The sequence below is a fragment of the Rasamsonia emersonii genome, assembly GCF_000968595.1.
Source record: "Rasamsonia emersonii CBS 393.64 chromosome Unknown ctg1118621760017, whole genome shotgun sequence".
Classification (NCBI taxonomy): domain Eukaryota; kingdom Fungi; phylum Ascomycota; class Eurotiomycetes; order Eurotiales; family Trichocomaceae; genus Rasamsonia; species Rasamsonia emersonii.
The window spans coordinates 22877-45797 of record NW_013563270.1 but is presented as its reverse complement, the minus strand read 5'-3'; the positions used below and the strand labels follow the sequence as shown (position 1 = coordinate 45797).

The 22921-nt window shown below is 48.8% G+C and overlaps 6 protein-coding genes across 6 annotated transcripts; 3 read left to right on the top strand and 3 right to left on the bottom strand.

Moving 5' to 3' along the window:
* Positions 1-876: 876 nt before the first annotated feature.
* T310_2191 (HHE domain protein) lies at positions 877-1531 on the top strand (the record flags this gene model as incomplete). Its single annotated transcript, XM_013474897.1, has 2 exons — positions 877-1110; positions 1205-1531. 2 exons carry the CDS (start codon positions 877-879, stop codon positions 1529-1531), a joined length of 561 nt encoding a protein of 186 aa, XP_013330351.1.
* Positions 1532-2081: 550 nt separating this feature from the next.
* T310_2190 (uncharacterized protein) lies at positions 2082-5047 on the bottom strand (the record flags this gene model as incomplete). The annotated part of the gene is made up of 8 exons (XM_013474896.1): positions 2082-2499; positions 2554-2939; positions 2994-3062; positions 3116-3482; positions 3699-3892; positions 4076-4126; positions 4335-4577; positions 4628-5047. 8 exons carry the CDS (start codon positions 5045-5047, stop codon positions 2082-2084), a joined length of 2148 nt encoding a protein of 715 aa, XP_013330350.1.
* Positions 5048-9555: 4508 nt separating this feature from the next.
* T310_2189 (C4-dicarboxylate transporter/malic acid transport protein) lies at positions 9556-10776 on the top strand (the record flags this gene model as incomplete). Its single annotated transcript, XM_013474895.1, has 1 exon — positions 9556-10776. One exon carries the CDS (start codon positions 9556-9558, stop codon positions 10774-10776), a length of 1221 nt encoding a protein of 406 aa, XP_013330349.1.
* A 2456-nt stretch (positions 10777-13232) lies between these two features.
* T310_2188 (uncharacterized protein) lies at positions 13233-16081 on the bottom strand (the record flags this gene model as incomplete). The annotated part of the gene is made up of 8 exons (XM_013474894.1): positions 13233-13680; positions 13713-14066; positions 14102-14124; positions 14285-15266; positions 15385-15397; positions 15467-15608; positions 15794-16032; positions 16069-16081. 8 exons carry the CDS (start codon positions 16079-16081, stop codon positions 13233-13235), a joined length of 2214 nt encoding a protein of 737 aa, XP_013330348.1.
* Positions 16082-18348: 2267 nt separating this feature from the next.
* On the bottom strand, positions 18349-20107 carry T310_2187 (uncharacterized protein; the record flags this gene model as incomplete). The annotated part of the gene is made up of 6 exons (XM_013474893.1): positions 18349-18382; positions 18502-18511; positions 18541-18815; positions 18891-19488; positions 19555-19802; positions 19851-20107. The coding sequence occupies 6 exons, from the start codon at positions 20105-20107 to the stop codon at positions 18349-18351; spliced, it is 1422 nt and encodes a 473-aa protein (XP_013330347.1).
* Positions 20108-20508: 401 nt separating this feature from the next.
* T310_2186 (Taurine catabolism dioxygenase TauD) lies at positions 20509-22206 on the top strand (the record flags this gene model as incomplete). Its single annotated transcript, XM_013474892.1, has 7 exons — positions 20509-21114; positions 21204-21435; positions 21516-21652; positions 21709-21767; positions 21861-21912; positions 21972-22066; positions 22164-22206. The coding sequence occupies 7 exons, from the start codon at positions 20509-20511 to the stop codon at positions 22204-22206; spliced, it is 1224 nt and encodes a 407-aa protein (XP_013330346.1).
* Positions 22207-22921: the final 715 nt, after the last annotated feature.

Genomic DNA, 22921 nt, shown 5'->3' with positions numbered 1-22921 from the left:
CGTATTTCTTTTTAAGGAAATGTGTCTTAACTTTCTCTCCATTTATAGACTCTATTTTCAGACGTATATAATACATACAGGCAAATCTGAGGATATATCGACTGCTAAACAAAGTATGCCCTCGCTTCTAAGATAGTCGCTATAAATATATTTCTAAAACGTCCCACCAACTCCCCACGTTCTCACTACCAGAAGCAGAAGCCTTAACTAGTCAGGTAATAAATAATATAGGCATATCTACAGCTTATCTTGTAAGAAACGGGACATGAGGCTGACATTACCGATTTGGGGGTTTGCCTATGTAACTCAGTCAGTGGATAAAATTGATAGTGCCATATTCCAGATTGGGGATTTGTGTATACGTTATACCGTAGGTACGTTGGTGGAGAGGTATCAAATAAGATTTTCCAAATTAGTTCTTTACCTGTTGAATCCCATTCTTTACTCATTTGGTACACAGTGCGATCAATAAATATCACACTTGCAGATTTCCTGTGCTGTTTACTTTTTCAGTATGATTGACTGCTTTTGCTAGACAGTACCTACGATCGGGATATCTGCTATTAGTATACGATTTCTGTCCGCATACATTCTTCGGAAGTGATTTCCGCTGTCGCCATCAGGATAAGCAGAGGATGCTGCAAATTGACCTGCGAACAGGGTGACATCATTCTCCAGTTTTGGGTTAAAGAACGGCCACCAATCAACACGGGCACATCGAAGAACCTAACCATGACGATATTCATGAGAGTACTCCGTAGTTCGTTCTGCTTCATTTCGAGTCCTTGCGAAGTTTTGAACACTTACAATTTCAGCTACAACGACTTTATCTGTGCCAGTCATTTTCGTTTTTACGTCCTCTTGTCAGCTTCCGCCATGTCTTCTCGCATTCTTGACACCATCAAACGGGACCATCGCGAGATAGAGGCATGCTACGATCGAATCATCAAGTCGACCGATCCGGACGAGCAGACCCGGTTCCAGAACCAGTTCACCTGGGAACTGGCGCGGCATGCCGTCGGCGAGGAATTGGTGCTCTATCCCGCGCTGGAAAAGCATCTGCCGGATGGACACGAGCTGGCGGAGAAGGATCGGAATGAGAGTCAGACGGTAAGAATCCATCCATCGGATACATCGCAGGAGAAGCCTTCAACCAGACTAAGTCTGAGGTGAACAGGTCAAAGAACGACTCAATATCTTCCAGAACATGTCCTGCTCCGACCCGCAGTTCCTGCCCACAATCCGGGCCCTGATGGACGACCTCTCGCAGCACCTGAAGGAGGAAGAAACCAACGACGTGCCCAAACTCGACAATGCGCTGTCCTGGCAGGAGAGCAACCGGCTGGCCCGCTCGTTCGACCGCACCAAGATGTTTGTCCCGACGCGCTCGCACCCGGGAGCGCCCAACAGGCCGCCTTTCGAGACGGCTGTTGCGTTGTTGACGGCGCCGATTGATCGGCTGGCTGATATTTTTCGGAAGTGGCCGGATGAGGAGATGTATGAGCCGGAGCCGAGTGATGGGATGAGCTGATCTGACTATGTACTGGGTGTATTGTCCGGAATAGTAGTATGAAAATAGGATGAGGTGAATAGGAATATAGAGATACTTCAGATCTCAATTTGGGACTGTAGTATAAGGATAATCGTTTCTTTACGGCAGGACAAGGAATTCTTGCGTCAGAATTTCTTGTACACACTAAGCAGGAAGATTGAAAAGAAAGAACAAATACGAGAGCCGAGACCAGAGTCGAACAAGACATAAATTATGCATAACAATGTCATGATAGTAATAATAATGATTATACTGCTGGTGGCGTCTATGATCCTACATTACACTTATACTCATCGTACTGCTAGAATTAATTCATCCTGTTCAATTCCCAGGTCAATCCTCAGGGGAGTCCTAAGTCCACATCCGCCCATATATCAAGTTCCCTATTATATACCTATCTATTATACAAGAATGAGTGATATATATAACGAATGTCTAGTCAGCAGCATTCCAGCTCAGCCGATTACAAAAACTCAATTAAGGAATGAATAACTCGTCTTTCGTGACATGGCGATGTAGGAGGTGCTGTCTACGCCTCCGACCACTCGATATCCCTCCGCACAGAGATAGAATTCATCGGGATCTTCGCGTCGTCATACTTGGCGCCCTCGACATTGTTCGTCAGCCCGACCTCGTCCTCAGGTGCCGTCGAGGCATTCCGGTTGCTGCCGTCGGGCAGGCGGAAGAACGCGCGGCCGTTCTGCGATGACTTGAAGCCGGCGGAATTGCTGTTGTTGGGCGTCTGTGACCGCTTGCTGGTGCTCCAGAAGAGATGGCCGAAGACGCGGCGCAGAAGCGGGCGCAGCGTCGGCAGACAGGCGCAGACAATGCCGATGCAGGGCTCGACGCACGACCAGACGAACGAGTCGGATATGTTCCAGGTCAGGTCTTCGGATTTGAACATCAGGGTGAGGAAGTGGATGCGGAGGACGCCGGCGATGCAGACGCTGTCATCACTTAATTAGTATGCGACAGGATGACCATGGAGGAGAGTTCCCTACAAACCACCCAGCGCGAAGATGCCACACACAACCAGCCTCTGCGACAACGGCATCCGCAGACGCATGACCATCGGAATCGGAATGAGCAAGATCATAAAGTCGGTCAGCACGCTGAGCGAGGCATTGCTGACGTAGAAGGCGTAGAAATTGACGCATTTCCCCTTGGCCGCCGGATTGACGTATTGCTCCCAGAAGTAGGTGTACGGTTGGCACTGGACGATGACGACGATGTAGATGGCGACCAACCAGCCGAGCACGAGAGAGGCGCAGAATCGCAGCGCGATGGTCACCGGCCGGACGGGGAAGACGCGGTGGTAGAACATGATGAGCGACATCTTGGTCGTGGGGATGACGGCGCCGTAGAAGAATTCGTATGCCCAGAGGATCTACAGTCACCAGGTGAGTAAACGAGACATATTGGACCGGATTACTGTACACACCTTCATGATCTGTTCCAGATTGACAGCGGGATTCCAGATATGTTTGCCGAGGCCGTGATGGCAAGCTGACTGGCATTAGTTCTTTCATACTTCAATCTTAGGAGAAATCCGAGGTATCCTACCGATGATAGTGAGTGCTCCCGTCCCACATGCGAAGACCTGCTGGTGTCAGAACTGAACTTGCCCTGCAGAGATAGAGGAGGAGGATGGCTGCTCACCAGCGCCAGCATGGCCAGATAATCATCCCATTGCAACGTTAGCTTTGCCGTCACTCGAGACGTGATGCGGAGTGCCACTGCTGACGAAGACAGCACCATCAGCGCCACGACCTGGTTGATGACTGACTGGCTGATGTCCTCGTAAATGTTGAGACCGGGGGGAGGGGGGGCTGCCATGGTGTTGATCAGAGTCAACGGCAGCGGAAGTTGGATGAGTTCGTTTTTCTGGCCTGCAGAGACGGGCGTCTTGATATCGATGCGGAGATAGTGACTGGACTCTCAGCACGAAGGACGATTGTGGATATTCCGCTCTTCATATATCCAGGCTGTTCGAACTTCGGACGGTTCGAGTCCAGCCCCTCGAGCAATAGACCCTTCTCGCACTTAAACTGCAGCGACAACTACGCCGAGAAGGAAATATGACAAGGACTTGACAGTTAACTATGCCCGGAGGAGGGGTGGTATCAGGACGATCGCAGACCCTTACCTGTCCACTTCTCCGCACGAGGCTGGACACGGACTCTGATCGCTGGGTCCAGAGCACGAGGGTGCGAGAATCGGGGCCAGCACATTATTGAGTATCAGGCAAGACCTCCACTCTCTTGAGACCGCTTGGACCGCATGAAGGGTCTTGTCGTCGTAGTCTCTGGCTAACGAGTCAGTACACAGCTCGGCATTGGTCTAGACTTGCGAGCACTGTTGACACGTCCAGTAATCTCGTTCGGACAGGGATGTCAGGACCGGCAGTCGATCTGTCAGAAATTTAAGGTCTTCTGACTCAGGTCGACCAGAATCGAGCGACTGGCTCTCCTTGTCGTGCCAGTTCTACTCCGTAAATCTATGACAGACTGCTGCACTACGTACTCCATACTCAGGAGTATGAGAAGAGTGAATGCTAGGAGAGACGCCCTTAAGCTGTCAAATTGACCTGCGTATTGAAAGCTCGTCTACAGACGCGGTCCTAGTAGATTCGTTCGTACCTCTACATACATACAAATAAAATATCGATTCACACAAACATTCAACTTCACTAATTGCTGGTGACATCTCCCGCAGCATTCCGGATCAAATTGACGACCGTCTCCGGCATTGACAGCATCGGAGAGTGCCCCGCTGAGCATACAACTCTCGTCAGGTTCTCGCCTCCAAAAGCCACCATCGCCTGCTGTCCCGGCAGAGGGATCGCAGCGTCCTGCTCACAGATCAGATAGGTCGAGGGCACGTCCCGGTAGGCCGCATATGACAGCGGCGTGGTGAAGGTGGGCCACGCGTGGTGTTGAAGGAGGGAACCGAATTTCTGGGCCGTTTCGGGTGGAACGTCGTTGTAGAACACAGGTCCGGGGTTCTCTACTGTCATGCGGTCGCCCTAGTCGGACCGTTAGAGATCTATGACAGATTTGTGGGAAGAATACTCACATCGAAGGTGATCCAATCGGGCATGTATCCCAGGAACGAGGCCAGAGACTGTCCTGGCAGGATCAGGAACGCAGAGATATACACCAAGGATATGACTCCTCCCTTCTGGCCGGCGGCTTGTCTGTCTTTCTTTGCCAGGCCTTTGACACTCTCAGTGCCGGGGATACCGCTGTACGAGTGTGTGATCAAGACCACGTCCTTTCCCTCTTCGACCAGCGGTGCCACAGTTTTCTGGATATGGGCAGTATCGTCGGTCATGGTCGTCGTGAGCTTGCCTCCGACTGACGGCAGATGCAGCCCTATGCACGGGTAGCCCAGACCCTTGAGCAGGCCGATGACATTTTCGAAGACGGCGGCAGTATGCCAGGCGCCGGGGATGAAGACCAAGGTGGGCTTTTCAGATAGCTCTGCGATGGCCATTGTTTCCAGACAGGGAAATAACTCGACTCAATTCGATTGTTGAAACAATGGTAGGGTATGCTCACACGTGTCAAGACTCAGACTCACGATCAAGGGTGAGGAGGGGAAAGAAGAAAGAAATCCCCGACAGGGCGACTCGCAAGTACATAATAAGGACCAGGAGCCAGGGCTAGAGCGCAACGCCGTTTGTCAATCTGCTGCAAGGCTAGAAGACATGGCGTTAGCTGGACGGCCTGACGCTCAGCTCACATCGACTAGACGACAAGAAACTTTCTCCGACTGTCGCGAAAAGTCGTCGATCAGGCTGCGCCGCATACTGCCGTGCCGCAAAGGAGACACAGAAGGAAGGAACACGGTAGTTCGTTCGAATCAGGACTGGATTCTTCGTTATGTCGAGCACTGGCAATGTTGTGCACCCTTGGACCAGTCGAATTCAGAAGAGGTAGGTGCCAGCAGGTGCTTCTCGAGGATAATCCTCCATCACTCGTCCGTCCGTCCAGCTGAAGACCTGTCAGTAATATTCCGGAGCAATGAGTGATCGTACTGCGTGCATACCATTTTTACTTAACCAGGTAATGACTCTCACATCTCGACTGTCGTAATACATGCAATTCCATTCCTTCACCCAAAAGACCATAGATAGACGAGAGTCGAATGATCACTAAGCTCCCCCTTCATTACTGCCTTTTCGGTGCTTTCTCAGCTGTCAACTGATCCATTTCTCCGTAAACCCAGCTCCGATCATGCAGCAAGGCTAGCGCAACGACCCTGGTCGTCTGGTAGTGACTGAAATTGGCCTGCATCAGGCCTGACTCGTGCTGGTCCCAAGTGACTTTGGGTCGTTGCCGATCATGTGATGTATCAACACGGCAGATATCGGAGGCATTTACTGTCACAGTTGTTGGCGAAGATGAAAATTAAAATGAAAATTCGATGGTGTGGGTTCTTAAATGGGCTGGCTGCGATGCGACTATTTGTACTCCGTATTTTGAGTACAGTACACTGCAGTGCAGATTGGGATTATTTATTGCAGTCAGTCAGACCGGACTAAAACCCATCGGAGGATATTTTGTGACACATACATTTTTTTCACCGCCGGAGTATTAATGACAGCATTAATGCTACTGTATGTTTAGTAATGTTACAGTAGGGCTAAGTTTGACAGGGATTTTGTATTTGGTGGATTCCCGTCCCAACAAGGCTGTCAACGCTGCAACCCTGCATGCCTTTCAGGCTATCCTCTGTACAACAATCACCTTGTGACCGTTCTATCAGCCTCAAGTCTCATCTTGGCTATAAGTCTATCAAATGTAGTCTGTAGGTCGTCATGGGACTGGATTAATAGAGTTTGACAGCCTGTCAGCTCCTAAATAAGGGGCCGGTAGACACACCGCTACCTGCGGCGCAGTACTCAGTTACTTCCTTAGGAAAGACACTCATGCACGATTAGTGAAGTTTATTGACGATGAATGGTCAACAGACGGATCCAGTTGGGTGAGAAGAATGTGCTGACGCTGTTGTGATGCATAATGTACGTACGAGCCGCTTGAAGTCAGCTTTTTATTATATTCTCAGACTACTTTACTTACTCTGTACAAAGGGATGGATCTGCTAGTTATAATATTCAGTATTATATGATCATTCCCGCCGTAACTCTTTTCAGTGTGTCGATCATATATGACATCTTTCACTAGAAAGGAGATGATGGGCAGGTTTCATGAATTAGTAGGAATAAAATTACTCCGGAGTAGGAACTTGAAGTTCGAGGATCAGACTAAGGATACGTAATCTGGATATTATATTTCCTTTTAAAGTAGGTGGTGAACAGAGTAGTGAAGCTCAGCCTAGCTATGCATTACCTGCATAATAATCGACTTTTTTTTCGCCTCCTTTATCTGTCTTCTTTTTGTTTCTTTTCTTTTCTTTTTTTTTTTTGTAGAAGACAAAGACAGATTCAGCTATTTTACGCCTCTGAATATTAACATATGTGGAAATTCGTTTAGTCAAGTGTGATTAAAAATTTATTTAAAAGGATGATGTGTTACATCTCTAAAGTAAGAGAAAAAAATGTGCTGTATTTTATCTATGCTTCATCTGCAAGAGCTTGTACGAGTTTAAAATTATAAGCATAGTTGTGTCTAGCTGATTAGGTTAATTGATAATATGGATCTCTACAAAATCCAGTTGATGGTTTGTTTACGATGGGAATCACTCGTCACATGATTCGATGTCAGAGAAGGCGTCGACTTCACTGAGACTTCTTTCCCACACACCCAGGCTAGCTTTGACAACTGTCAGTGTCAGCCTTGCCATATTGAATTGAGGAAACCTTCTGGTATTTTTGTGGCGCAGCAAATGCATGAGTATACTTGGACAAGCTTCATGCCCACTTTTATCCAAAGGATGCTATATCATTTGATGACAGTCACGCAAACATCGCTTGAGAGTCGCCACAAAGTTATATGCTGAAAGAGTCCGTGTAACAATTATTGTCATCCCTTCTCAAGCGTCGATGATCGCGGTATTGATATCGCCAGGTCTCCATTCTATTGGACAATCTCTTTCGACGCAGACAGATTGTGCTCCCACGAAGCTTGGCCGATGCCTTGACTCTGGAGAAATCCTCTGAGGAAACGTCGGGAGGAGAAATGTTTGTCAGAGTATTGTTGTTTCGTGGGTACCGCCACACAATCTAGCATAGAGAGTATGCAGCTGACCCGTTTCTTTCATCAACTGACTGCCAGACTCGAGGTGTAAAGGGTGTATTCGTCCTCGAGAAGATCCACGAAACGTCACCGCCTCATCCAGTCCTTTGGCTAGACCAACACAGCCAGATCGGGATGAGAGACAGCGTTCCTGATTGACAATTTGCACCCGTGATTCAAACGGCTACCGATGGTAGCGCACTCATTGCCGCCGACCTGCCATCCTGGTGACCTGGCCGTAGTCGTGAGAATCCTCGACCATTCTGGGGGAATCAGATGTCGACTCTAAACAGACTGACAGTCACGCAGGCCAGACTGCACCGTATCATAACTAGAGGTCGTTCAGATTGGGCTCTTGGCAAACTACCTCGGCTGTTGCCTAAACATCTTCTTTGTTTATCAGCAACGACATCATTCAAACACATGTGATTAACGACAGCCACGACAACGACAATTCATTCATTCCTGTAACGTGCGACCGCTGTTCTCAAAATTGTGCAAGTCAACAAGTTATGCACTATCAGCACAAGAATCTTGGCTCGGACAAAGATGTGTGCCCAACAGCCGCCAGCCTCATTCTTGGCAAAGGCAATATCCAGACGGTCGAATCCAAGACGTTGTGGATGTCATCTCTTCAGTTCTTGAACAACGGATTTGAACTTATCTCAGAAGCATTGCATAGTCCAGGGATTCCCGGCTTATTTCTGCTTCACCCTTCTCTCGAATACATATCTCAATTGTTTCGCAAGATCAGTGAACGTTCAACTTATGTCGTGACGAGCAAGCATATCGTCTGTCCAGATTCGAGGACACTGCCACTGCGATCTTGTTTCCACCCCTATCTTCGACCCGCTCTTGGCAGCGGGCCCGCTGTCGTGGACAGCGACGATCATCACGCCGCGGAGGCTTGGCAGAGAACAAGAATTGAGATTATAGAGTAGGAAAAGAGCTTTTCTGTGAGAGATTCGGAAGGCTGCCATTGATAAGAGATGTCAATTAGACCCTGATGTCAATTTGCAGTCTTTTAGAGACACCTATCTCAACGTACGGAGTACTCTGTCCTGTTTTATATTGACGAGGCAGTTTCAACTGAGCCTCACGACAACCAGGACATGATGAATTCTGCCAAGAGTTGGTCCAGTTATGCTGATGCGGTCAGTGTACGGAGTACCCCTTGAAGTCTGTTCAGGACTCAGTGGATAAGAACTATACAGCCTCTCTCTTGGCACTCGCAATGTTCCGACAAGTTGGGTATGCTGGTATACAGCCAAGACAAGAAGACTGGATAGAAGTACGAAGTCTTCTTGCATGGCAACCTGAAGAATTGCATCTTTGTGGCTATGACGCTCAGCATATGCAATATCCACCGATAATGTCTGCCAGGTCATCCTTACCTTTTATCGATTTCAGTTGAGGCCAAGCCGCTCGATAGCCCAGCCTCCGAGTCTGTCGCAACATCGCGCCCCTGATATCGATGTTGATCGTCTTGGCAACTGCCTATGTCTGTACATAGATACAGAGAGTGACTGGGCCCGGGTACAGGCACCTCCATTTCCTGGCCCGTCGAGATGGCAATGCATGAGAAACTCTTGTCACGGCATTGCCAGGACTACGGAATTTGATGTTTATATACACCAGCTGTTAAAGCCATAAGGCTTATCCGTTCCTTGTTCATTTCTCTTGCCATTCATTAGTTCGCGCTTTCTCGCTTCTGTACATATATCTTGCTGAACTAGACATATCTTGCTGCAGTCGCTATCAATCTCACATCAATCCTTCATTTACGACCGAACTATCGACAGTATGTTGGGGCAACCTGAAGCTGGAGCCGGTCCGGCTTCTACAACGCTACGTGTTGAGCCTGACCTCGAATGTCGCCCCACCTCCGGATTCAGCACAGAAAAAGAAATCAAGTCATCTAGACTGAGCATCCGGGAGAGATTGCGCCACTTCACATGGGCGTGGTATACCCTTACAATGAGCACCGGTGGGCTGGCGTTGCTCATCGCCAACCAACCGTACACGTTTCCCGGCCTGCGGTCGATCGGAATGGCCGTCTACTTTGTCAACGTCGTCTTCTTCGTGCTGGTCTGTTCGCTAATGGTGACGCGGTTTGTTCTCCATCGTTGCTTTCTCAGCTCGCTGAAACACGAGCGCGAGGGACTCTTCTTCCCAACCTTCTGGCTCTCGATTGCCACGATCATCTGCGGTATGCACAAGTACTTTGGGGATGGGTCTGGCCAAAGGGATTCGCCTCTTCTCGTGGCCGAAAGGGTGCTTTTCTGGACCTACTGTGCCTGCACGTTTGCCGTCGCGGTCGTGCAATACTCGTTTGTCTTCTCCGAACACACATACCACCTCCAGTCCATGATGCCCTCGTGGATCCTGCCTGCCTTCCCGATCATGCTCAGCGGAACCATCGCCTCGGTAATAGCGGCCGCGCAACCGACCACGTACTCGCTGTCTATCATCACCGCGGGCCTCACCTTCCAAGGTCTGGGTCTCTCGATCAGCATCATGATGTACGCACACTACATCGGTCGTCTAATGCAGTCAGGGCTACCAAACCGCGAGCATCGTCCGGGAATGTTCATCTGCGTAGGACCGCCCGCATTCACGGCCCTGGCACTGATAGGGATGGCGAACGCGCTTCCGGACGACTTCCGCATCCTGGTCAACGGCGAGATTGACGCGCAAGTCATGCAGATCCTCGCCATCACATCAGGAGCATTCCTCTGGGCGCTGAGTCTGTGGTTTTTCTGCATTGCCGCCATCGCCGTCGTCCGGAGTCCGCCAACATCCTTCCATTTGAGCTGGTGGGCGATGGTGTTCCCCAACACGGGCTTCACCATCGCGACCATCACGTTGGGCCGGGCCTTCAACTCGCCGGGGATCTTGGGGGTTGCCTCTGCGATGTCGGTGGCCATCGTTCTGATGTGGAGTTTTGTCCTGGTTAGCCATTTCCGTGCCGTCCTGACTCAGTCGATTATGTATCCTGGGCGGGACGAAGATGTGAGCGAGTAGGTTGCATGAGGCTGTCTTTTCTTTCCTTTTTTTTTCCTGCTTACCCTTCACTTCTCTTCAAAAGTATGTAGACCTTATCAGTTCAGCTCTTCAGGACATTGTACTCTCTGCTTCTCCTTGTTGGGTTTTGTCAAACGTCAAGTCGTGGGATAGACGGATAGACATAGCAAGATAGACAGGGTTATAAATGGTTGAACAGGATTGAAATAGAAATAGAATAATGATTTCGCTCCTCACTCCTCATTCGTTAGTTTATGCACATGTCCATTATGAGGATGATCAAGTCAACAGTTGAAGATGACTAGGAACGTCATGAACTCCTAGTTGGACAAGATTTGAGTATGCTTAGGCTTCTCTTCCTTCAAAATAAAAAAATGTGAGAGATTATTTGCTCGTAAATACTTCTCAGTACATACATGCCCACATGCGTTAGCATCCACACACAGCTCATTATAACAGTCTGTCCAGACATGCACATTAGTACAGATCAATATAGCTGGGCTGGAACCTACAGTATGTATTTACAGTACATGCATACTTGAGTGATAATCCATGACGTCTACAGAATAATATAGATTTTATATAAGCAACTGCAACTATAGTATAAGACATCTAAACCAATTACCCTGCTATATCTATATTGGCTTCATCATAGTCGGAGTATGCTTAAGATATTGTTCTGTGCATGTAAATACAGAGTGAGTTCGGTGAAGTAGTGGCATGCTTAGCCAGTGTATGTATGTACAAAGTCTAAAAGCAGCTTCAGGGTTAGGTTCAATTCAGATGAGCCAGCTTATTTCTTTATCTCGTTTTTTTCTTGGAGTTTTGATTTATCCACTGGTTTTTTTATCCAGACATCCATCAACAGTTTAAATCTCTCAGTTCAGTTTAACTCTCTGAATCTATACAAAGGAAAGTGGCTGCAAAAGAAAAAAAAATCATTGCACCATGTCTATCTACCTATGCAAGAAGATGAAGCTGACTGACCAGACTCAATACATTACACATTGATTGATTCAGAGAATAATAACAATAATCCGTCTAATCCTGACATCTGATTCTACATGACATTCCTACCTGGGTAAGATGACTATAACGCTGAGTAAGTGGTCGACACGCGGAGTTGAGTGATCAGTCCTTCCTTTCTTCCTTTCTTGCATGATACACGGCGCACGGCGCATTTTATTTTCATCTACCATTAGTCTAAGCCAATGTATGCTTCATGCAGCCATGCATGTCTAGGTACAGAGTATGTTTTGTCATGGCATGGCCTGGAGATGTGGTGGCATGATGCTTGGGTTCTCTATCTAACAGGCAAGAGAGATGCCTTATATCTCTGTGGGTCACGTGGCAGGCTAGGCAGCCTACCGAGCCTCAGGCACCGGTAGGGGCCAACATCTTGCTATGCTGTTGTGGGGAAAGTCTCTGCAATCAGTCGATTCCCTGGACGAGGACATGGAGGCTGATGTATGTACCGAGTTCTCTATTGATATTCGACGGATGTACTTTGTAGGCTGCCATTAAGACCTAAACCAGTCTGACAGATGGTTGTACCCTAGGTATACTGCCAAGAATACCAACAATGCATGAACCATTATCCCTCTCCATTGGTTGTATGTATGTATGTACAGCGTAGATAGCAGGGGTATACTCAGCAAGCGAAACTGAATGCAACCATAAGCCACAACAACTACAACCTGTATGTACATGTACTACAGGGATAAGCTGTAGACCAAATGGCTGAGCATACTAGGTACATGTATGTAGCTAATGGAAAAGTATTACCTAGATAGGCAGGCAGAAACGAAGAATTCACTACGGCAAGGTAGGTATGCCAGTCATTCAGTCTGCTGTCGACAGGGTTCTACCCTAGCAATGATCTATTCGTGCTGATAACCTCAGTTTGGTAGTATTCCTCGTACTTGGTACTGAGATATGCATTCTGGTTTACGCGTGTCACTGGCCTTGTGACGTACTGTAACTAAAGTATACTCCTAGAATATCCTGCCCTGCCTAGGTATTTGTACAGATACCTGAACTGTGCTCCTCAATGATAAGCATGGCGACGATCCCTCCAGTAGTAGCTCACTTCCTCCGCTTTACTTGCATAGGCACCGGCAGAATATCTTCACCACTTCCGAGAGTGTCTAGAGGACGAACCCTAATTCACTGAGAACATAAGTGTAATATCAGATACAGTTTGCCGTTTTTGAGCAGGGAGCTCAATGTAAAAATCGAAAATATATACATAACGATGCCCTCACTCAATATCATAGCTATATACAAGCAATCACTTTTTGAAATCCAAATGCGCTACCATACCTACCCATGACCGTCTGATGCTTTCATATTCATTACATTAGAATTATCCGCCAAAATGACAAAGTCCATCGAAAACGCGAAGTAAAATCAAACCCAACCAGACCGCTCCGACTCCTCGTTCTTCGTCGCATACGTCACGCCAATACTCGTCGTCTTCGTAATGCCCCATCCGCTAACGGCCAGCCATTGCCATTGGCATTGTCCTTATCGATGATGTACTCCTCACTGCTGCCTGAATGCGTTTTGTCGGCAGTGCCGCCGCCGGCGGCAGTACCGGTGTGGTGGTGTCTGATCGAAAACCGGTGTCTGCTCGTTGTGGATTTGTCGAAGCCGTACGACTTGCGCTTCGAGTGGCCGTATTCGTATCCATAGCCATAGGACTCTCCTGAGCGGATGTCCAGACGGCGGAGGATGTGCGTGAATGGGGCCTTGAGGACTGGGATGCTGGCGCAGATGAAGCCTGTGTTCAGCTCGGTGGTTGTCCAGTGGTTGCCGGCGCTCCAGGTGTCTGTAGCCGTCAGTATCATGATGTATTCTTGGGGATGGTGTATTGTATTCGTACAGTTTGTGTCCGTTGGAACGCTGTAGATGATCATCACGATGATTCTCATTACGGAGCAGAAGATGACGCTGCACGGTCATCCTTCCCGTCGGCGTCATCTTCTTCTGAGCCTTCATCGACCGCGTTAACATCGGCTATGCCAAGTTGCAGGGCCTCGAAAAGGACCTGGGCATGGCGGGAAACGACTACAACGTCGCCCTGCTGGTCCAGAATCGCGCCGTACATCTTCTTCGAGATCCCGAGTAACCTGGTCCTCAAGCATGTGCGGCCGCGCTTCTGGCTCGGCGGGATGAGTCTCTGCTGGGGGTTTATGACGCTGGGCCAGGGGCTGGTCAGTACGTATCCGGGGCTGATCGTGCTGCGCGTGTTTCTGGGCTTGTTCGAGGCGGGTTTGGTGCCAGGTATGCTAGTCAACCTTGGCGTAGTTGCAATTGCGCTTACTGTAGTGAATTCTCAGGCGCCGTCTATCTCACGTCCATGTACTACACGCGTTTCGAGCTGCAGAAGCGCATGGTCTGACTGTATATCGCGAACTGTATCGCGATTGCAACAGGAGGCGTACGGACACCACTCCAAATACATGGTATGGTGATGATGGCTGACCTTTTATAGTTGATTGCGTACGGCATCGGCAATCTCCAGGTCGTCGGAGGGTTGCACTCGTGGCGGTGGATCTACATCATCGAAGGCATCGTGACGATCGGCCTGTCGATCATCCTGCTCTTCGTCATCACCGACTGGCCCAGCCAGGCGCGATGGCTCTCTTCGCGCGAGAAGAAACTGCTCCTGGCGCGCCAGATTGTCGAAGACGGCGGACGCGCGCGCATGGACCGGCTGGACGGCAAGGCGCTTCGGCGCATCCTCACCGACTGGAAGATCTACAGCGCCATTGTCATCTACTTTGCCGTGTCGGCGTCGTCCAACGCGACGGCCTTCGTGCCCACGATCATCGCCCGGCTCGGCTACACCAACGCCGCCGCGCAGGCATACACCATCCCCATCTACGTCGTGGCGGCGGCGCTGGCATGGCTGGCGGCCGTGCTGTCGGATCGCCTGCGCAACCGCTTCGTGTTCTGCTTCCTGGCGGAGGTGCTCTGCGTGTGCGGATACGCGATGCTGCTGAAGCAGGACGTCATCTCTGCCCGCGCGCAGTACGGCGCCCTGTTCCTGTTCAACGGCGGCTGCTTCATGGTGCTGCCGACGCTGTGGACCTGGCTGAGCAACAACATGGCCGGCCATTACAAGCGGGCGTGGGCGAGCGCCGCCCAGATCGGCCTGGGCAATGCCGGCGCCCTCGTGCCGTCGCTGACCTTCGTCCCCAGCGAGGCCCCGGCCTACACGCGGGCGTACTCGGTTGGCCTGGCCCTCATCGTCGCGGCGGGCGTCGTCATGGTGCTGACGGGGCTGGGGCTGTGGTGGGAGAACAAGATGCGTGATGAGGGCAAGAGGGATTACAGGCTTCGTTTGCCGCCGGACGAAGTCGACAATCTGGGTGATAATCATCCCAGCTTCCGGTTTACCTATTAGTCTGCTTCTCTTGTTACTTTCATTCTTTATACCGGATTCAGGGCTTTTCTGGGTGACATTTTTATTCTTTTGGATCCATCTATATTCAATTATATTTACCAGACCTGTTACGCCAGCATGATTCATGTAATGCATGTATACTCCGTATAACGTGTATATCGGAAATCGGATATCAATTGAACCTACGGAGAACATACCGAACCTGAACCCCTACATTAATCGCGCATAGCACCTGTGCAGACGTCTACGGAGTACCTAATTTCCGTACTCCGTACTTACTCGCGCAATGACCGTCATCCCTGCCAAAAAATAGGGATTGTTCTGCTGAATGGAATTCTATGGCTGATCGACCAGGTCCGTCAAGCCCTAATTCCGTCCGGCTGGGAGCAATGGCCACACCCTTGCCTGTCTCGGTAGGCAGCTAACGTAAGGCTGTAGACAAGCTTCGCTCCAGCAGCTACTAAGCAGTTAGCTACCGCTAGGCGTGTTCCCTAGGTGGGAAGGTGACGTTTTTTTTTTCGCGCATGTTTCATGCTAGTACATGCCGGGTTCCGAACTGTCGCTCTATGGAGTAGAGCCTCCTCGCCAGCACCCCGTACAACCTACGACGTCGATCCCATCGCTTAGCGCAAGCCTTTTTCTTCTTTGAGCAGTTATTGACGCTACCTTACTGCATTTCCTAGCTAGGCTAGAGAATTGGCAGCTACCTGCCTGATGAGGGAATTGATGCTCGCCACGCCACGCCACGCCATGGCCACGTTTTTTTTTCTGTATTCCGTACGAAGTAATTCTCCGTACACCGTATTCAACGGCCTTGATTACTCCGTATTCATTATTCCCGACGTCTGTTCCGTATTAGCCGATTGGTGATTACGTAGTACCTAGTACCTCCATGTGGACGGAGTACGGAGTACTCTGTTCGCCATGTGTGTGCGTGTAATCCGGCTTGATGGTTGATGGTCCAGACGATTTCTATTTATGTATTGTACGGAGTATCCTGTACGGAGTACGGAGTACTACCCGTAGCTGCAGGAGACAGGGGTATAGAATGATCGTCAGCGGCTTATGGATTTTAGAGCAGCTTTCGTGCGGTTTTCTGCATGCAATTCCATTTTTGATCGATTGGATCTCTCCTATTCTCCTATCAACCTTCTATTTCTCCTATCAAATTATAGCGGCCTTGTTTATTTAGTTACATTGGGCAAGGATTTGCTCGTCCGCTCATTTCCTTTTTTTTTTTCTAAAACAAGCCTTCCAGGTCTCACTTCCCTCGACTGATTTGAAGAGAAAATATACCTCCTTATGCCAAGGACTTTTGTATCTCTGCAGAAGGCAATCTACCTCCCAGGCGGGCTCCCCACCTATATTCCGCACTATATATTATTATTATTTCTTATATTATTTTAGTAGTCCTTGTCATCATCTACTCTCTAGCCGGGCTTACTAACTATTATCCCCTGCTGTAATCTCTTTTTGCCCTAACTCTAGCTATATCCCTTCCCTAATATTTAGAGACGCACGTGACAGTATACAAAAACGGAAATTAATGTTTTTATAGTAGATGTTGGTCAGTACTCTGTGCAAAACACTAATCAAGGCGGAAAAATTGAGGCCTTTCGTTATGTTGGGACTATTGAGGGGGGGGGGGGGGGGGGGGGAAGGGGCAGTACTGCGATTTTCCAGGTTTCCTGTTTCTTATTTTCATTGCGCCTCGACCTATTTCCCATTTCCTTTTCTTTTCTTTCTTGTGTGTTTCTTTCTTTCTTTTTTTTTTTCTTTTTTTGTTTTTTCTTTTTCTCTTCTTTGCTCTGTTATTTCTCCCCCCTCCCTTTCTATAAATAATATCAGTATTTCTTCAATGTGAAGGGACGCTTGATAATAATTCAATAATAAGAACGATAAAAGTAATGGCTGGCTACACTAACGATTTAAATTAGTTGATGCATCTGGCTCTAACGCCTGATTAGAAGTACTTCCATCTCTTCGTTATCATTCAACTAACCCGGTTTTTACTCTGTATTTACCTGGACGATATTCCATTTACGGTGATGCTAATACATGAGGTAGTATGTTGTCTTATGAGCTAGTTACATATACACTGCAGGTCATGACTATTAGTTACTTGAGGAAGCATTGGTCGAATTATGCTCGTGGTATGTCCTACATATGGAGGATATCTGTCAGGAATACTTGGTGTAACCATCTGCTAGCCCAGCTGGACATATCATTCCTTAGGTATATACTAGTTGCAACTAGTCCCTACTTTTTCTTTTCGCTGTGAATGTTAACGCAATGCCTTTATGTTAGGGCTTTGGCCAGCTACCATTTGAAGGACTCTATATACATGAACTATATTGCATTCTTTCCAAGGATAAAGGTATCATACTCCGTAGATATACCTCTATCGCCATACACTGGGGTGACGCCGAATTTCCTGAAAGGGCATAGCCCAACAAGGCTTATGTCATAACTCTCATAACTTGAGGCAGCAAGCACCTTCCTTCATATTTGACCATATACTGGTGTACAGTTTTTGTGTTTGCATCTCCCATACTTATCTCCGCATCCGAGAGGCATGGCATCAGTCTCACAGCTCTCAGACTCCAGTGGGAGTAGTCTCTCAGGCGCTACGATAGTCATGAGTGAGACCGAAGGTGCTAACCGCAAATACTTCCGTCGACGTCTCCGAAGACAGTTCCTACAGATGAAAGTCAACAGAGCTGCAGTGAAACGATCTATTGAACTCTATGACTATGAGAAGCCGTATGATTGTCAGTCTCCAGATGTCATGAGAGAGATCACAGCTCTATTGAGCCTCGACTCTATCGAGGGCCTCCATAGCTTGTCCAAGCAAGAACAACTACAAATGGTCTCGGAGAAGGTTGATTATCTACTAAGAAAGGTTCTGAATTTCTTTGGGCATGTTTCCATATCATAATTTATCAGTTGTATTTAGTGAAAACTCACTGATGTCTCTCTGTTGTCTTCAGATACGAGGCGGGCTGGAACGTCACAGAAAACGACAAATACCGGCTTTAATATTTCCCTAAACTAGTACACGACCTGCCTCCACTTCCTGCGTGGCTTCAGATGCCATACTTGGTCTTAGTAGAGAATCAGCCATTGCATATCTTGCGAGAGACATGTGCAAATCCGACGATTCAAGGAGGTGACATTATGTTAGGCCTTTGCCAGCTACCTCATTTTATAGGCCTATATACATGAATATATTCGTTCTTGCCAAGTTACAGGTACAATAGGTATACCATATTGCCAATATCTTGCTAACGTGATTGATATTGTATTCCTCTCACCTTTTACTGTCTATATTGACGACAGTCACTTCAGCGCACCTTCATCATCTTCCACAGCATTATCAACCGGCCGATCTGGCACCAGAAACGTCACCGCCGTCGTCGTCGGCACAGCAGCAGCAAACAGCACAAACGAAACGATTAGATTTGTCATGGGCGAGTTGCTCGGGACTGCCCCCACGCCATACGACAGTGCTGATCCCACCGACTCGAAGGCGCGCAGGATTCCCACCGTCAGAGTTAGCGTTTCGACGTCGTTGTCAAAGGTGCCGATGAGCCAGTACACGAAGATGTAGTGGGATTCGTCCATAAATCTAATTCAAGTTAGAACTTTCTTCTCTCTTTGTTAGGAGTGTGTGCGATACCGAAACAGGATATTCACGGCAAACCCTCGCCCAAACCCCGGCGAGTCCCAGTCTAGATTGACCTTTGTCGGCGAGTGGTCGTACAAATACTGGTTGGACACCGCCCAGCCGAAAAGACTGAAGATGACGACCGAGAAGATGGCCCACGTCAGCTTGGCCATGGTCGAGCGCCGGACGAATTTCAGGTCCAGAAACCACCCCCAGAACAAGTCCGCCACCGTCGCCACGAGGGCGGCCAACAGCGAGCCCAGGGTGCGCGCGCGCACGGAGAAGTACTTGGTCAGGTAGATGCCCAGGTACGTGCCGTTCCAGGTGCCGGTGATCAGAATCGGGATCAGCAGGAAGATGCGCTTCGTCTTCAGCAGCCGCCAGAGCTTGCCCATCTCGCGCAGGAAGTTTCTTGCTCTGGCCGGGTTGCCGACCTGGGAGCCGTCTGCTCGGATGACTTTCTCGGGAGGGGAGAGGAGCAAGGCCAGTGGCAGGCCGAGACATTGCAGGGCGATCAGGACCAGATACGTTGCGTATCCGACCTTGCCGGTGTGGTTGTTGTTGATGTTCAGCGAGAGCTGGATTGAGGCGCCGATTATCTGGCCCAGTTCGCGGAGAGCGAGCCAGATGCCGGCTAGAGTCACAGTTAGTCAATTCGCTATGATATATCCAACGAAACCCGTGAAAAACGTAGACTGACTTGACCTCCCCCGATCCTTCGACGCTGGATATCCCAAAGCGATGGCCCCCTCTGACGCCCACAGCGCTGACGCCGCAAGACCGCACGTCGTCGCTCCAAACAGCACGAACCACTGCGTGCCATAGCGGTTGTTGACATACAGCGAGGCCGAGTACGGCGCATATCCCAGCGTGCCGAGGATGAGGACGTTTCGCAGGCCGATCTTGTTCGCCAGAGCGCCAAACAGTGGGCACCCAAAGACCATAATGCTGCTACAGTCAGTATATATTGTCAGCGTGAAGAAAGATAGGCTCTACCCGAAAGTGAGTGCATTGGCCGCATTGACGAGATACGGCTCTTGCTCGCCACCCGCGCCGGTGCTGTTCAGAGCATTCCATATCCCAGGCTGCGTGAAGGAGATCAATCCGACGAGGAAGACATTGAACAGCGGAGTGCGATACCATCGAAGCCATTTCGAAACGGGCTTCTGGATAGGCTCAGGCTCTTCCACTGCCTGGACGCTTTCCGCATCAGTGGTTTCGACTGCGCGCTCTTGGACCTCCGTCACTGCCATGTTGATATCCTAGGACTAAGTGAAGCTTCATGCTCGTACAGTATGTTTTTTGATACATCTATATACCTATTCCCTGCAAGATTGAATTGTCGTCCTGCCCCACATGTCGCGATCTGCCGGAAAATGATGCCATGCGCGATCAAGCACCTGCCATACAATTCCCAACCGCACAGACAGACACGCATATCTGTCGGAAGATAAACTCTTTCCTGACCCGGTTTAGCTGTGGCATGTTGCCGGCATGGACGCGGCTTGGGATATGGCATGTTCGGGATCCACTGTGACGTGCTCGTGGGATGTGCCGATGACAAGAAGATATATATTATCAGAGGAGATTGTTTGCGGGGACGGCTTGAATATACAGATTCTGTCCATCATAAGCCATTTGTATCATCATCATCATGGCGTCTGTGCAAGTCCAAGTTGCAAGCGAAGTTCCCTTCCTGAACAGGAAAGAAACTTCGGAAGAAGAGAAGAAAAACGACCTGATATCGTTCGCACCCGTGTCGTACAGCCCATCCATCACCCTGCAATACCCTTACCCTCCTAATACTATTTTCCCCCTCGCTCTCTCCCCCGTACAAGCCGGGCTGCCACTTCACGACCTCATCGACTCCATCAAACGGCTCTCCGCAGCCGGCAAAATCCGCGACCTGCTCAACGCCCACGGCGGAGCCATCTTCTTCAAGGACCTGGGTCTGCGATCCGCAGAAGAATTCTCGCAGTTCGCGCAGGCCTTTGGCTGGACGCCGCACGAGGACATCGGCAACCCTGTGCGCCGGACGGTCGTCGCGTACAACGTGGCGACGGCGAACGAGGGGCCCAACACGATGCCCGTCTATCCGCATAACGAGTTCGGCCTGAGTCCGCATTACCCGGCGTACGTCTTTTTCTATTGTCTGTCTGCGCCGGAGAGTGGGGGCGAGACGCCCATCAACAATTCGCTTGTCTTGTATGAGCGGTTGAAGGAGGCTGTTCCAGAGTTTATCGATGAGTTGGCTGAGAAGGTAGACAGCACGTTTACAAAACCCCATGGACTTTGTCCTCCAGAGACATTTCCATTAGATATCTCTCTGACAGAAATATTCCCTTACAGGGAGTGAAATACCAGCTCTTCTACCCCAACAAACCCCGTCCCGACACCTCCTCTCCGGGGACGTCCGTCCTGCAATCGTACGGCGTAAAAGTGCAAGACACGGATTCCGTCGACGAGGCGCGCCGCAAAATCGAGCTGGAGATCAAACGCCTGCCTACTGCGACGTGGGTGTGGGAGAACCAGTCGGAGGCAAACCCTCTGGGCGATTTGAGGGTTTGGCAGCGTCTGCCAGGTGAGAAGACTATAAACACCTGAGATAGGGTTTCCTTCATTTTGTATATATAAACAGACACTAATCGAAGTAATGGAAAGCCCTCCGTCAACATCCCCAAACCGGTCGAACGACCTTCTTCAACAACATGATATCGCGATTCTTGAGCGCCCAGGCTGCTGGGAGCTTGGAACCTCCACACATCAACAAAGATGGGAGATATCAACCGCCTGCTTTCGTCAGTAGAATCTATTTGACTTCTGCAGTACCTTGCAAATGCTAACTGACGGGCAGTACGGCGATGGAAGCCCTATCCCGCATCGATACCTACAGACTGCTGTTGAGATTGTCAAGTGAGTTGAACGTTCATATGTATCCTAGAAGGCATCTTTCAACGTTCAAGGGTCAATGGTCGTATCTAATGAAACTATCTTTCATTCATACAGACAAACCCGTTCACTGATCACCTGGAAGGAGGGTGATGTCCTTCTCTTGGATGTAAGTCATACGTCCTCACATACATTTGACATACTATCCTCTCTCGCCACTATTTGTAGCAACCATTCATCAAGCAAGCAAGAGCTATCTTAGCTAACCGCAGCGTCAAAATCCAGAATCTCGCCGTCCAACACGCTCGAGAGCCGTGGACTGGGTAAGTCGATCCCTAAAGAGAACAACAAAAAAAAAGAAATTGTACTAGAAGGTCAAATATTAATGCTAATGTTCTACTATATGTACTGTACATACAGGCAGAGAAAGCTCCTTGCGAGTTTGTGGGATGAAAATAACTGAAGTAATCAGCTGGCAGAGCCAAGGAGAGGTTGTTTACAAGCGATAAAGCGATGAAGCAGATCACGACTCCTACTAGCTAACAAGCTATTTATCCAACTTTTCTATTGAGATGTGTCTGTCTGGGTCATGAAATATACAGTACATACCAGAAGCTAGCGAACTAATTAGTTTCCTGCACGAATAATAACCAACCTGCAGTTATTTAAATGCTGCACGACATGACGTCTCCTTTCTTACTTAACTTGGCAATAATAATAATTTATTTTTCTAGTATCTGAAATGATAATTATTAATAACGTCTTTGATTTTCTTAGCTGTCTCCTTCTCTGCACAAATACATAAGTTTGAGGGTAAGAAATGTCTTGGTGTGTGAGCCGCTGGAATATATTTATCCTTACGAGTCTGAGTGTCCCTACTATGAATGTATATATTACTTCAATTCCAGTCGAGAGCACACTTTACTTTACGAATATACTAATGATTATTTATTCATTTTTACGTCGATCTTCGAGAGGAGGATATGAGTCTTGGTGACACACAACTGGTGACTTTTTTATCTACCCGAAAAACTGAATGAATCTACCTAGTATGAAACAGAAAACAGATCAACCCAACCAGAATACAATTTATCCAGACCTATAAATAATATAACAACCGTATAGAATTACAACAGACAAACAACAGTACAGAACAGTTCTCGAGACTTCAAATATAG